Source organism: Bos javanicus, chromosome 25 (genome assembly GCF_032452875.1).
Source record: "Bos javanicus breed banteng chromosome 25, ARS-OSU_banteng_1.0, whole genome shotgun sequence".
Taxonomy (NCBI): Eukaryota; Metazoa; Chordata; class Mammalia; order Artiodactyla; family Bovidae; genus Bos; species Bos javanicus.
In genome coordinates, this window is record NC_083892.1 from 32581312 (window position 1) to 32596819 (window position 15508).

The 15508-nt window shown below is 54.9% G+C and overlaps 1 protein-coding gene across 2 annotated transcripts in view; it reads left to right on the forward strand.

Annotated features, from left to right (window-relative positions):
- CASTOR2 (cytosolic arginine sensor for mTORC1 subunit 2) overlaps positions 1–15508 on the forward strand; it is a 54369-nt gene that overhangs the window by 29096 nt on the left and 9765 nt on the right. Inside the window, exons 1-5 of one of the 2 annotated variants that reach the window (XM_061401843.1) lie at positions 4923–5199; positions 9406–9476; positions 13534–13727; positions 14702–14834; positions 15368–15491. In XM_061401843.1, the coding sequence (XP_061257827.1) occupies positions 5129–5199; positions 9406–9476; positions 13534–13727; positions 14702–14834; positions 15368–15491 (593 nt within the window). In that variant the 5' untranslated portion in view covers positions 4923–5128. Of the gene's footprint in view, positions 1–4922; positions 5200–9405; positions 9477–13533; positions 13728–14701; positions 14835–15367; positions 15492–15508 lie in introns of those variants that run through there. The other variant, XM_061401842.1, reaches the window with a different exon arrangement.

Genomic DNA, 15508 nt, shown 5'->3' on the forward strand with positions numbered 1-15508 from the left:
CTGGGGTACCTGGGTTGGGTTCGTTAGCCGCTGCACGAGACTTGACTGTCCTGCTTGTGAGGGTTGGGGTGGAGGCCATGAGAAGTGGGGAGACCAGAAGTTAGGCAGAGACCCAGAGCCCACTGCAAGGCTGAGCACTACCCGGATGGGAACACTGCCTTGGACCTCCACTCAAGTCTCCAGGCCAGCTCACAACATCAAGAGACTGTGCATGCTTGTGCGGGGTCTTGAGCACTTCCCATGTGTGTTCCGTAACCTCCTTAAATCCTGAACGATCCTGCAGGAGAGGTATCTTCAAACCTCTTTCACAGATAAGGAACTTGGGAAGATTCGATGACCAGTCAGTTGTTCCAGCCTCATCTTGGAGCGGTGGCAAAAGCCAGGATGTCCACTTGGGTTTTTTTCCATCTCAGTCCCTCCCAAGGCAGAAAGGGAACCACTAGTCAGTGCCTCGTGTGTGCCCTGCACTTGGAAATTGCTTGCAAAACAAGAAGCCAGCCTTCCGCAAACACGGTTCCTGCCCTTGGGCATGACCCTTCTGACACTGCCCGGTGCCCCAGGCCACAGGGATGGCCATCAGAGGAGCCATGTGGAAGCTCCCTGTGGCTTGTCCTTGAGCCCTTGGGGCAGGGATAGGGAGCTGCAGGTCTCCATGGAGGAAAGGACCAAAGATGTGGGTCCGGGCGGGATTCAGAGGTGTGTACATTCTGCCAGTTCAGGGCAGCCCCATCCGCCAGCTGACCTCTCCCCTGGTGCTTCTGCTGAGAACGTGCCGTGGATGATGGTTTCCTGCCTTGGCCTCAGTCTTTCTCACCAATCTCACCAGCCCCTAGTTGTTGAATATAACTTCCTGGCTTCTAAACGGAGCCACGCCCACCAGCGCCAGCCAGGTCCGAGCCCCCAGCTCTCACCAGCCAGCCCCCTTGAAGACCACAGGTACCTCCTCACTGGCCTGTCAGTCCCACCTGGTCCTTAGAGGGGCCCCAGGCATCCTCGGCCCTCCCGCATTCTCTCCCACATCTTAGCCTGCCACTCCCCTTCCCCCACCAACAGCCACTCCTGGGCAGGAGCCCACCTCGGGGCTTTGGGACAGCCACATGTTCACCCTTCCAGTTTCTACAGAACTCATGGGGGACCCTCCCTGCTCACTCTTTTTTTTTAAAGATTTATTTTTTTGGCTGCATCAGGTCTTTGTTTGCAGCAGTGGGATCTTTAATCGCCGTGGGCAAACTTCTCTCTAGGTGTGACACTGTGGCTTAGCTGCCCAGTGGCATGTGGGATTGGGAGTTCCCCAACCAGGGATCGAACCCGAGTCCCCTTCGTTGGAAGGTGGATTCTTAACCACTCGACCACCGGGGAAGTCCCCTCTTTTTTTTTAATGGTGAACAAATGTACTTAACAGAAAGTATTATCATTTTAATTTTTTGTAATATTTCTTATTAAATACATTTGTCCACCATTTAAAAAAGAGAGCAAGAGAAGGTCCCCGTGAGTCCTGTAGAAGCTTTTCAGTGTATCGCGTATCTCAGTGGCATTAAATCCTTACATTGCATTGTTCCACAGCCTTCACCACCATCCACCTCCAGAACTTTGTATCGTCTCAAAAGTGAAATTCTGCACCCATTTAATGATTGCTCCCCATTCCATTACCCCTGCCCCAGCCCCTGGCAACCACTCCCCACTCTGCTTTAAACTGCAAATTCCCTTTTTTTATTGGCTCTGAGGCACACACCACCGTCTGACTCACCATTTATCCAGCCCCCATGGAAATTCTAATTGTCCAATTATTTAAGGTGTGTCTCCAGCTCACGAAGCACTGCCTTTATGCATTAAAGGCACTTAACCGTTTGTTTGTCAAAAAGACTGAGTGATCTAGCCACTGCATTCGGCTCTCAGGGGCTTTATCCAGACCTTACCGATACCCTCTGCCCTACCCAGCCCCTTTCTGCAGTCCTGTCTCTGCGTATCACCCTAGAATTTGTGAGCACTGATACCCACGCTGTCTGATTCTCCTGGCCACCCCGGACTGAAGCAGATTTTTTTTCAATCTTAACAGAAAAAGGACATTCTTTAGGATTGCCCTTCAAACCACAGCACTGACACCGTGCTTGAAACGGCAGCTTCTTTGTTAACTAAAACAACTAATTTAGTTTTTTCTAACTAAAATTTCAATTGGCAGCTTCTAGTTGTTAATAACAGTAGAAATGAATTGTAAATAACACAAAAGACCTATCAAAGACCCAGAAGCAGAAGAAAAAGTCACAGTTGGGTAACAGAAGAAAGTCTGACCCACACTCTCCGCCTGGATGTCCTTAGGGAAGAAGAGCCCGGGAAGGCGGGAGACCAGCACAGTGAGCACCCCAAAAGCGCGTCTGTCCCTCGCTGGAGTTCAAGTTCGAGGCATCTGTGTTCCACTGCAGGAATGCATCAGTGGGGCTGGCGGAGGCAGTGGGATGCCTCCAGAAGTGGGTCAGAGCCTGGGCCCTCCATCTGCTCGTTGTGATGTGCTACAGAGGAAGATGTAGTTGAACCTCCCTCATTCCATCCTGAACGGGCTACCCTTGGTGGGAAACAGGCATGGGTGTCCAGGTGCTGAAATTCAAAATGAGCGTTCAGAGGCCCTACTTGAGCAAAGGAATTACGGGTACCTGGGACATGCTGGAAGCCTGTTCTCAGTCCAGTTTGCAGGGCCTGTCTGGTGCTCATGTCGTAGCCCAGCTGTTGTTCAATCACCAAGTCATGTCCAACTCTTTGCGACCCCATGGGCTGAAGCACACCAGGCTTCCCTGTTCCTCACTGTCTCCCAGAGTTCGCCCAAGTTCATGTCCATCGAATCGGTGATGCCATCCAACCATCTCATCCTCTGTCGTCCCCTTGTCCAATCTTTCCCAGCATCAGGGTCTTTTCTAGTGAGTCAGCTGTTCACATCAGGTGGCCAAAGTACTGGAGCTTCAGCTTTAGCACAGAGGAGGGAATGGCAAACCACTCCAGTATTCTTCCCGTGAGAACCCCATGAACTGTATAAAAAGACAAAAAGCCCAGCTGACCAAGCTCTAATTGCAAAGGGCTAGATTTATTCTGTGGCCTGGCGACCTCAGCAAGGTCTGGCTGGGAGGAACACGTGGTGACCCTGCAGAAAACAGGCCCCAGTCCCGGGAGGGTCTGGCCCACGAAGCTGGCTCCCGCCTCCCAGAGACCAAGACTTCTGCACAGGATTCCATGGAAAGGCGACTTCTGCTGAGCCCTGACTATGTCAGGGGTCTTTGTGATGTCTGGGAAACGAGGAGGGGAGGGCAGGACCACCACCCAGCCCTCAGGTGAATGGGGAAGGCAAGAAGGATGCTGATAGGAGCTCCCAACCAATGGTGATGTGTGAGGCCACTTCCCTGGCTCCCCTGATCTGGACAGTCCATGTGCTCAGACATGCTGAATGTCTGAAGACTCATCAAGTCCCAGCATGGCGTACCAGGGAGTGGGTTTGGCTCCAGCAGATCCACTGGGAATTGCAGGCTGAGTTGGTTTCTTCCATCATAGACCATCATCCCTTTGCTGGCTACCTGATGGGTGCCAGACTACTGGAAGGTGAATGGAGACTTTTCAGCCAAAGCTTGTTGCTTGGGGTCAGCGTGTAAGGACTGTCTCAAGGAATCCAGAGACTCGGCACTCCCCAGAACCTTGGAGGTGGCTTAATCCATCCTCCCCATCAATGTAGCATCATCTCTGAAGCCCACCAGCCTGGGGCTCAGCCCCTCAGAAAGGTAACATCTCACTACTTCCTGGTCTCTGTAGCCCATTTGGCTTTGTTCGTGCTCAATTGCTCAGTCACGTCCGACTCTTTGTGACCCAACAGACCATAGTCCACCAGGCTCCTCTATCCATGGGGATTTCCCAGACAAGAATACTGGAGTGGGTTGCCGTTTCCTCCTCCAGGGGGATCTTCTGAACCTAGAGATCAAACCCTCATCCCTCCTGCATTGCAGGCGCATTCTTTACCACTGAGCCACGGGAGAAGCCCTCATTTGGCTTTAGAGCCCTTCTAACTGGCAACACAAGCTGGCCTCCCCGTGGTCCCCCACCACATCACAGCAGCCTCTGTCCTCCGAGAAGGGAAAATGGCCAACGTATAGGTGCTTTCCATGGTCGTGCTGGGTGTACACTCCTTTATTCTTAAGCAGCAACCCTCGGAAGTGGACTCTGTCATCATCCTCACTGTACACGTGACGAAACTGAGGCACAGAGAGGTTAAGTGACTTGCCAGAGGTCACACAGCCACAGTCAGCAGCACGGTTCCCTTCCCTGGTCCACAGCAGCCACAGAGATTTAAAGATGGCAGCTGGACTCTTGCTCCAGGCGGGAAGGGGGTGCAGTCTAAAGCCCCCTCATTTCTCCTGGGCGTGCTCTACCAGGCCTGTGAGTCTCTGAAAAGACATAGACTGTCGAGCACCCGTGCTTCGTTCACAGAGCCCAAGGATGTGTTGGCATCTCCTGGACAGGGGACTTGGGTTACGATTCTTGGAGTGTGTCCTGAACCACGGTGAACCAGGAGTGTCCCTAGGGCTGTTGCTCCCAATCTCCCTCCTACGTTGCCCAGGACTCTACCTGACCGCTCCTGCCGATCGACCATCACACAGGTGCACAGGCCATACACTGCCCAGCCCTGAGGGTGCTCTTCACAAGGACTGTGCAATGAATGAGCCCTCCCCCAGAGGTGTGATGTTACCACCTGCCCAGCTGCCTGGGCAACAGATCTGTCTTGGGTTCTGATCAGAGCTGGATGGGATTTTTACCTGCCCTTGAAAAGCTTTTCCCAGACAGATTTGATGGTTCTGGGATCATCTCTCCATGCCTTGTCGCCAGGCCCTTTGAGATCCACGTTGCTATGGATCTGGCAGGGTTCCACGGGGCCTGTGCCCTTCTTGCCCAAGCTGGAGCTTCAGAAAACCTAGTCCCCCTTGAACATGTCCTTCACTGGACATGTACAGAGGAATGAGGCAGCCCAGGGTTCACCACCCCCCGGCGCCGGACTGGGACTGGAACTCGGACCTCTTGACTCCAGGACCTTGGTCCTCTTCCCGCTCTCCCAGGCGGCTCTCTCTAACCCTGTTATTTCATCCTGTTCCTTAGCACCATGAGGGCATCTAGAGGGCAAATGCTTCCCCTCCTCCTCGGATTTCCTAACAGCACTCAGCAGCAGCCTGGGTAATTGCTGGGTCTTGTTCCTCTCTCCGGCTCCTTAGACAAAGCACAGAGACGCCACAAACTCCAAGGCCCGGCGTCTGGGGAATGGGTTTAGCCACAGCGCATTAGAGAGCGTGGAGCTGGGACTGGAGACTTGACTTGACTGGAGACTTACCCCAGCGGCGGGGTAAGTCAAAGCAGTGCCACACAGGACAGGCAGGGGTTGCTCTGATCGGGGCTTCTCTGGCTCTGGGGGTAGGTATGTGGCCATAGTTCACTCTTGATCATCAGGCTTTGAGTATCGACACTCTGTCCAGGCCATGTCAGGTACAAGATATATGTGCAGAGAACCCATCCTCCTTCCCTTTGAGAGCTTATATGGTCCACTGTGGGAAACAAGTGTTACCTGGACTAGATTGTGGAAAGCATTCAGGACCATCAAGTGCAGTTGTACAGGTTGTGCACTGCCCAACTCTTACAGGCATCCTTCACAGACACTCTGAGATGAACTGTCACCTAAAGGTGTGATGCACCACCAAGCCTAGCTGTCCACGGTGGCTTTAACATCCGGGGAGGACCCCTCCTATGGTGGGAAGTGAGACAGAGGAGGTGGCCAGTGCCAGTTAGAAAAGATTTCACCCCAAACAAGATGCTTAAACTGAGTCTTGAAGGATGAGCAGCACGTGTCCAGCCAAAGAACAGGGAAGGGGTGCCGGGCTGTGGAAAGAATATTTGTCAGCCTTTGGATGCGTGAGATGAGACAGGCAAGAGTTCTGGAGAGGTTGCTAGGCACGCATTCATGTGGAGGAGAGTGATGGAGAGAGGCAAAATCAGAGCGACTGTCGGGGTGGGGTGGAGATGGGGTGAGCTCCGAGACCTGTAGGACGTGGTGGTGGGGGGGAATATGAGAATAGGTCCTCCTGAGTTTGATGACCAGAGGAGTAGCTGCAGGTCCCTCTGGCCAACTCGCCCTCCCAGAGGCCTGCCCATGCCAAGGTGCACATTCCAAGATGGATGTCTACCAGCTGGCCCTCAGCCGCGGGTCACATCAACAGCATAGTCATACCTCCATTTATACAGAGGCCGATGTTGCCTTCTGCCGGTGTTTACGCCCTCAGGGTCATTTATACCGTCTATTTCTGGAGCATCCCTCACCGCCAAGAGGGCACCAAGAGCAAGCACCACATCTGTTTGCCTTCCCGGGGCTCTCGGATGGCTGAGTTGCCCCCACCCAGCCAGGGTGTTCGTGCTTGTGGCATTCTGGTGATGGCTGGGGAGAGGGGCTTCCTGAGGCTCTTAGCACACGGGGGTCCCCAGGAAGGAACTAGGCCAGACCAGCGATTGCCACTCACCAAGTTGATAATGTGCTGCTCTCCCCCAGCAATTACAGATTTCGCTTGTCCAGACAATAGTTGCAAATTGGATGTGGGACAGGCAGGGGCAAGAGATGTAATTTGAAAACCAAAGACCTGGAGGGAAATTGAACAGTGTGTGCTGCTGGTTGAGCCGAATGTCAAGGAGCGGGGAGGGTGCCACCCCATTTATGACTCTGGCACCAGCGCTTTTCTTAAGTCTGGGTTCATGGCAGTATAATCTAGATATACAGTAAAAGTTACCCTTTCTAGGGCATAGTTCTTTCCGTTTTGAAAAACATATACAATCTCGTCGCCACCACAACGATCAAGAAACCAAACACCAGACTTCCCTGGTGGTCCAGTGGTTAAGAATCCACCAGGGGTCATGAGTTCAATCCCTGGTCCAGAAAGATTTCACACGCCTCAGAGCAACTCAGTCCACAGGCCACAGCTACTGAAGCCTGTGTGCCTAGACCCCATGCGCCACAGCAAGAGAAGCCCGCGCACCGCAGCTAGAGAGTAGCCCCTGCTTGCCACAACTAGAGAAAGCCTGTGCCCAGCAAAGAAGACCCAGCACAGCCATAAATAAATACATTTTTTAAAAAGAAACCAAACACCTCCTTCACCCCAAAAAGTTCCTGGTGACTTTTAGACATCAACCCCAACCCAGCCCCAGGCAACCAGGGATCTGTCTGTTCTCCATCCTTACAGTTTTGCCTCTTCCAGAATGTCACACACAAGTCAGAGAAGCAGAAACATTGTATGACATCCCTTATATGTGGAATCTAAAGGACATTATACAAAACAGGAGGAGACTCACAGACTTAGAAAACACATTTATGGTTGCTGGGAGTGGGGGGAGCAGTGGGGATAGTTAGGGACTTTGGGAAGGTACACACTGGTGTATTTAAAATGGATAACCACTAGGTCCTACTGTAGAGCCCAGGGAACTCTGCTCAGTGTTATGTGGCAGCCTGGGTGGGAGGGGAGTTTGGGGGAGAATGGATGCGTGTATACGTATGGCTGAGCCCCTCTGCTGTCCACCTGAGACTATCGAAACGTTGTTAATCGGCTATATTCCAATACAAGATTAAAAGTTTCATTTAAAAAGAAAGGTAAATCAGAATCTCACATAAATGGAATCGTGGAGTACGTTAACTTGTTGAGGGTGGCTTTCCCTTGGCCCTTTGCTCTTGCGCTTCATCCACTTTATTGCAGGAGTCACTCATTCATGCCTCCTCGTTGCTGACTCGTGTTCGCTGGCGTGGATGTGCTACAGTTTCCCCACTTCTCCAGCTGCAAGGAGGGTGTTTGGAATGCTTGCAGTTCGGGGTGGTTACAGATAAAGGCCGTAAACATTTTGCATACAGGTGTTTGTATGGCCATGTTTCCATTTCTCTTGAGTCCATACCCAGGGGTAGGATTGCCTGTGGTCATGTCTGTTTCACTCCGTAAGAAACTGACAAGCCGTTTTCTCTAACAGCTGTACCATTTTGCATTCTTACCAGTTCCGGTGGATCTCACACCTTGTGAAAAACTTAAAGAAAAAAGGGGAGGGAGGTGGGAGGGGGCATTCAGGATTGGGGGGACACGTGTGTCCCCATGGCTGATTCATGTCGATGTATGACAAAAGCCACGGCAGTATCGTAATTATCCTCCAGTTAAATTAATTTTTTAAAAAGGGAGAAAGGGTGCTGCGGGGGTTCTGGTGACAAGGCTTCAGTGCTGGAGGGCGGCTGCCAGGAGAGGGGAAACCAGGAAGAGAGAGGTTTGTGTAACCTTCCGGCCTCCCCCATCCCATGACACTTCAGGATTCCTTTCCCGTTTTAATCTTCGTAGAAGTGCCGTTCGGACCCTTGCCAGGTTACTCATTGGGCCTCTTTGTGTCATGACTTCCCATGATGGATGGGTTTTACACGCTGGGCGTGGAGCCCGAGCTGAGCCTCACTCTTGAGATTGGTGACACCGGAAAAGTAAATGACCGTGGGCAGTTTCCCACACACCACTGCCTGAGCGTGCCGGCTCTCCCTGTCGCTGTGCCTGGGGTGTTCTGGGGGCCACTAGCTGGATGGGGAGCAGGGAGACAGGCAGTGAGAGGAGGTAACCCTCCCCCTCACCCGGTGACAGCCTCAAAGCCCAGCCCAAGGGCAGCCTGGACACAGAGCCCAGCCGGTCTGCCAGGTGCCCAGAGCGCGCTCAGGGCTGAGACCAGCAGGGACGAGATACAGAAGGACAGGGTGATTGCCAGACCCTCCCTGGCCTTGGGAAATTGATGGTCCCACTTGAGGTAGAGGATGAGTAACTTACACCCCAGGCTAAGCAGTGTTACCAGAGGCGGTTCAGGGATCCATGCCCCAAAATGGCACACACGGCCACACCCCTCTCTTGTACAAGGAAGAAGGGTGCCCTAAAGGCGGGGCTCTCGGTGGGATAATGCGAATTAGCCCCTGAATGATAGTGGGGGCTCTTGACTTGGTGAGGAGAGGGGCTGGGACCATGGGCAGGCCACACAGCACAGCGACAGAGGCCTAGAGGTCAGAATGTAGGGCTTTGGGTAGGCTGGAAAACACGGTTCATCTGCATGGTTCCTGCCAGAGCTGCCCTTGGGCCTAGAGGCGACCCTGGAGGCTGGCCAGCTCGGGGGTCCCCACAGACTGGGTGTGGCGGAGGAAACGATCGTCATCTCTAGGCCTCTCTGAGACCCCGTGAGTCAGAGCTGGGGCACTGGCGGGAGAAAGAATCAGTACCCCCCACCCAGCTCCAGCAGCCTGGGTCAGAGTGCTGGGTACACGGGGTCACGAGTGGGCGGCTGCCGCAGGGTCTGCTGGGACTTAACAATATGCTGTGTCTGTCTGTCCGTCCGTCCACCCAGGTGCAAGTTCTTCAGTCTGACTGAGACCCCGGAGGATTACACCATCATTGTGGATGAGGAGGGCTTTCTTGGTATGTGCTTCTCTCCCCGGGGGCTTGGCTGGACCATGGCCTGTGGTCAGTGCTGGCCGCTCCCCCGCCTGTTTCTGCCTCCCCCTGCTGGTGGGTTACAAAGTCGGTAGAGCTTCCCTCTCTCCCCACGTGTTCTGATCGCTCGAGAAAGGACCCACAGCTGAGAGGGGGCAGTGCTTACCCGCCCTGGGACTAAGGCCACCAGGGAGGCAGGGGGCTTGCTCTCTGGGGCTCCTCCCACAAGGGAGGTGCTTTCAAACGTCCTCAGTCCTTGTTCCCATGGCAACAAGCCAAGGTCACCATCCTTCTGTGATTTTCCATTATCTTTCTTCCTTGGTGACTCGGATGGTAAAGGATCCACCTGCAGTGCAGGAGACCTGGATTTGATCCCTGGGCTGGGAAGATCTCCTGGAGAAGGGAATGGCTACCCACTCCTGTATTCTTGCCTGGACATTTCCACGGAAAGAGGAGCCTGGCAGGCTACAGCCCATGGGAGTGGCAAAGAGTCGGAGACGACTGAGCGAATAACACTTTCTTCCATCTTTTATACAATTTATACAATACCTCAGGGTATCACCAAAGTTCCTACCCTATCTTTCTTCCATCTGGGCTCCAGCATGGACTTTGAGGTGGTTCCTAGGTCTTTGTTTTAAATTCTTTTGAGTTGAATGCTCAGACCCATGACTGTCCCTTTGTCCCACAAGTGACTCCTTTACAGTGAAATCACATGTTAAACTCTTGGTATTGATACATTTACCCCAACTCCTGTCCCCAAACCAGCACCACTGCCACCACCTGTGTTGAAACAGAAAGACTCTGGCGCTTGGTGAGCCCTCAAACACCAGGCCCTTAGCTAAGCATTCGATGGGGTTTATCTCACATAATCCTCCAAGCGTCTTCTGGAGCCCATCCTAATTTCAGCAGCCCACGTTTGAAAGCTTAAGAAATTGAGACGTGGTAATTTTGTCCAGAGTCATGCAGCCAGGATGAAACCCTGCCCACCTGACCCCAGGTCTCTTGACCCTGATGCTGGCAGGGTGGGAAAGACCTGACCTGACTGTGCGGAGGACATGGCCATGTAGCGCAGGGACCCGCAAGCCCTGCTGTCAGTAGCGGGGGGCTCCCAACAACAGAGCTGCCCACCTGGTGTCTGGGAGGTGACAGGCGTCCTCAGCAATCCAGGGACCGTCCTCAGCTCTAAGGCTATTTTTAGGGCCTTGAGTGATGGGTAGTGACAGAAATAATAATGCCTTTCAGTCTTGAGATGGTCTACCTTTCCTCTAGGTAAGGGCAGGCCTGAGGCTGGGGCAGCCAAAGCTCCACCTACCAGGTGAAGGCCCCACAGGGCCAGTGGGACCACGCTGTCAGAACTGGGGCCCTGGAACCCCAGCTACCTGAACCCCCCTGCTTGACAGTCCTGAAGCTCAGCCCTGCGAGAGGGGTTTTCTCAACACCCTGCTGCAGGCTGGTGGCAAGGCGAGGCTGGAAGGCATGCCACGAGGCCAGAATGAGGTCCCCCCGCCTTTACACCGTGATCTCTTACCCATCAGCCTCCCTCTCTGGGCCTCAGTTTCGTAGTCTGTGAAATGGGAGAGGGGCTGACTTCTGAGCTGGGTCTCTAAGCAAATGGACAGCATTCTGCCCTGAGAATCCAGAGGCAGACCAGGTAAGGGGATGGCACTGGCTCCCCTGGGGCCCTTTGCCCCATCCTGGGAAGTCGAGTATAGGAGCTCATGAAATGATGTCAGAGGTGACCCTGCGCCCCGGGTCTGGTGGTGAGACGGAGCCTGACCACAGAGACCGAGCTAGGGGGACGGGGCGGGGAACAGCGAAGGCAGAGGAGTGAGAAGAGGGACCTGGGCCGAGTAGAGAGAGCTGGGAACAGCCGCCCTCTCCCTCCCCAGCCCTTCACTTGGAGCCTCCGTGTGCCCCCGCACTGAGAATGGCAGAAAGCAAAGGCCACCGAGGCCGCTGCCCTGGGGGAGCTGACGGGCTAACGGGGCCAGTTGCTGACTCCAACCAGCTGCTCTCCCCATACAACTGTGGAGACTTAAATGAACCAAAATTAAATAAAATGCTCGATTGTATTTTTTTCTGTCGCACTAACCACATCTCACGTGCCCCGTAGCCATGTGAGGTGAGTGGCCTTGGACAGCATAGGTGTAGACTATCTCCCTGAACCCAGAACGCCCTCTGGGGCAGCACTGGTTCCCAGGTCACGAGGACTTCAGCTGTTGCTCCAGAGGACGTGGGAGCCGCCGGGTGGCTCTGAGTCACGAGGAGCTTGGAATAGGCAGACAGAGGGCAGGTTCGTGACAGCCAACGTGGTTGTGATGCGTGAGCTGACCCTTACAGGAAGGACCCCTCCAGAGTTTTCCCAAGAAGGCTTTTGGGATTCAGTCCTCGTAAAAAGAGACTTTTTAAAACTTTTCCTGTTAAATCTATTTATTAATTAATTTGTTTATCAGTATGTTTATAAAATGGCTTTAGCTGACGGGACCATCGGGGCACCCCAGCCCTCAGTGGCTCCTAGGGCTTTGCTCAAGATGGCATGGTTAGGGGGATTCCCTGGTGGCCTGGTGGTTAGGATTCCGTGTTTTCACTGCAGAGACCCAGGTTCAGGCCCTCGTCGGGGGACCATGCTACTTGTCACATGGCAAGGCTAAAAACACCAAAAGAAAAAAATAGATGGCAGGGTGGCATCTCACAATACTGTCCCTGGGAAGTCCCCTGTGGCCAGTTCCAGGCCCCGTAGGATTTCAGAATTGAGCTGGGACTCTTGGCTCTGGTGGGGCTGTGATTCCTCTGGCGGTCCTGGAGCTGAGAAGTCTCTTCCAACACCCCGGGTAACAGGTGGAAGCCCGAAATCAGAGCCTTTTTTTTAAAGCCTTTCCTCCCGCTCCACCTCCCAAGCCCCTTCCCTTCTCTGGGAGGCAGCTTGCCTCTCCAGCCAGCCTAGCGGAGGACTGGCCCTTCTCAGGCAGCAGGGCCAATGGGCTCCCTAGGCTGTGGTTGCCATGACGACCCGGAGCTGGGCAGGTAGGAGCTTGGGTGAGGCCGCCAGAGCCGTCCTGCACAGCCTCCCTCGGGCATCATCATGATCCTGAGAGCCCCCTTAACTCCCCAGGCTCCAGGCCCCTGTTCTTAGCCCCTGCGCCAATTGGGGACCTGGCCCTTCTTCCCATGCAGTGCCCGCACAGAGCATGAGAGTCTGTGTATAAGGCAGACCTGGGTTTGAACTCTGGCTCTGTTATTCCTTAAGTGATCTTGGTTAAGTCACCAGTCCCTCAGAGCTCTGGTTTGTCACATGAATGGGGTGAAATAACAGTCTTGGTCCAGGGTCAGTTTGAACAGACAGCCGCGATGCACAGAGAGTTCCATGGCTGCCTGTCCGTGCAGCTGCACACACGTGTGCCATGTCCCATGCATAGCCTCCCTGGGTGCTCTCTCTGCAGGACGGGCGGGGTAGGTTGGTCTTCACAAGCTAGTCAAGGAGACTCCAGGATCACTGGCCCCCTGACCCTACCCCACCGTGTCCCTGGTGGGGCCCCCCCGCAGGATCCCCAGGCTCTCAGGAGGGACCTGGGTGACGGGTCTAATGGAAGCAGGGAGAGAAATCTTGGGCCCTCGATCCTGTCTTCTCCTGGGCTCCCTCCCCTCCACCCCCAGCCCCCCCCCCCCACCCGGAGATTCCTGGGAACCCAGTTTGAAAACCATAGGACCCATTCCACCTGGATAAGGTGATAGCAGGACCTGGCACCTGGAAGGGTCATGAGAACCAGAAACAACAGAATTGCTGCCAAGTACTCATCACTTCACAGCTGGGGACTGAGGCCCCGCGCAGATAAACCCCAGGGCCCCCACCCTACTGAGCTGCCCAGCATGTCCAGACTCCTCTGAAGGTCTTCCCTGCTCAGTCCTCCCAGGAGGGACAGAGGAGGCCAGTCTCTCGTCCTCTTCTGACAGATGAGGGCGCTGGGGTCCAGAAGGCGGGCTGGCCAGGGTCGCACAGCTGGGGCCCATCAGTCACAGGCCGGGCCTCCGTGTCCCCCTCCAGAACTGCCCTCTTCGGAACACCTGAGCGTGGCTGACGCCACCTGGCTGGCCCTCAATGTGGTGTCTGGCGGCGGCAGCTTCTCCAGCTCCCAGCCCATTGGCGTGACCAAGATCGCCAAGTCGGTCATCGCCCCACTGGCCGATCAGAACATCTCGGTGTTCATGCTTTCCACCTACCAGACGGACTTCATCCTGGTAAGCTGTGATGCAGGCACCCCCACCAATGTGAACCGCAAAGTCTTTGCCCCCACCCCCATTTCATGGTCTGCTCAGAGAAAGGTCAACGGGACCTTGGGGTCATCAGTCCAGTGTCACATGGCCCGGGCTAGGCTCTGGCTCCATCCACTACCTGCCCTTTGAGTGGACCCTGTTTGGTTTGAACTGGATACCAGATGTGTCTGTGGGACACCCTCACAGCTAGATTTCTGGCTCCCCAATCCCACAGCACTTCCTCCAGGGGAGCAGGCGTTTCTGGTCAGAGTTGTTGAGTTGCTAAATCATGTGTGACACTTTGCAACCCCAGGCTTCCTTGTCCTTCATTATTTCCCGGAGTTTACTCAAACTCATGTCCACTGAGTCGGTGATGCCATCCAACCATCTCATCCTCTGCTGCCCCCTTACTCCTCCTGCCCTCAATCTTGCCCAGCATCAGGGTCTTTTCCAGTGAGTCGGCTCTTCACATGAGGTGGCCAGAGTATTGGAGCTTCAGCTTCAGCATCAGGCCTTCCCATGAACATTCATGGTTGATTTCCTTTAGGGTGAACTGGTTTGATCTCGCTGTCCAGTCACAGAGCTGACAGTAATTCCTGGCCACTGTGTTATTTGTGCTCTTCTCCCGTGGGGGCGTGGCCACCCTGGAGGGCATGGCCGGCGGGGGCAGGTTCGGCACCGCATTCTAAAGGGAGTGGGGTGTGGACCCACACGTCCCGGCCCTCGGTGGAGCATCTTCTCCCCTCTGGTCCTCCCTCTGTCCCTGGAGAGTCACGTGCCCCTGGTCCCAGGTCCCTGGTCCCTGGTCCCACATGCCCCTGTCTCAACCAGGACAGTGGGAGGCCGGGAGGGGGACACTGGTTCTGGGCACAGAATTTCAGAGTAAAGGGGCCAGTGCCCCCAGCCCCACTCCATCCGGGGATCATGGTACACTCACTTCATGGACTCCTCGTCCCCAGGTGCGTGAGCGGGACCTGCCCTTCGTCACCCACACCTTGTCATCAGAGTTCACCATCCTGCGGGTCGTCAATGGCGAGACGGTGGCAGCTGAGAACCTCGGCATCACCAACGGCTTTGTGAAGCCCAAGATGGGTGAGTTGAGGGCGGGGAGAGTTGTGCAGAGAAACTTCAGGAAATGACCAGGTCCTGCCCCAGGGCACCCCCATTCTCAGAGCCTCGGCTAAGGGCCTGGCATCACACGGATCAACAGTCCTCAGACCCAGGGTCTCCAAAGGGCGATGAATGTGGACACAGCCAGAAATGGCCAGGGGCCACGGTTGACCCAGCCCAGGGTGTCAGTGTGGGCCTCTCAGAGGCAGTGACTCTCAGGCTGAAACACTTACAGCGCAAGTAGGAGCTAATAAGATAGGTGGTGAAGTTTGGGAAGGGCTTTCCAGGCAGATGCATGGCACGTGCAAAGGCCCAGGGGTCTGGCGGGGTGAGCCCAGAGAATTAGGAGAGCTGCAAGGACTGCTGGGAGCTGCAGAAGTGACTGGGGCCGGATCTCAGAGCCTGCCATCGGGCCTCCCAGAGCAGCTGCTGGCTGACCGCCCCCGCCACCCCCAGGCCCCTTGCCGCCTCCTCTCCTCCTGCCCTCAGCACCCCCTGTATTTGTGCTCCCACAGTCCAGAGGCCCGTCATCCACCCACTGTCCAGCCCAAGCAACAGGTTCTGTGTCACCAGTCTGGACCCCGACACGCTGCCCACCGTTGCCACACTCCTCATGGACGTCATGTTTTACTCCAACGGGTAGGGCCCCCTCGGGG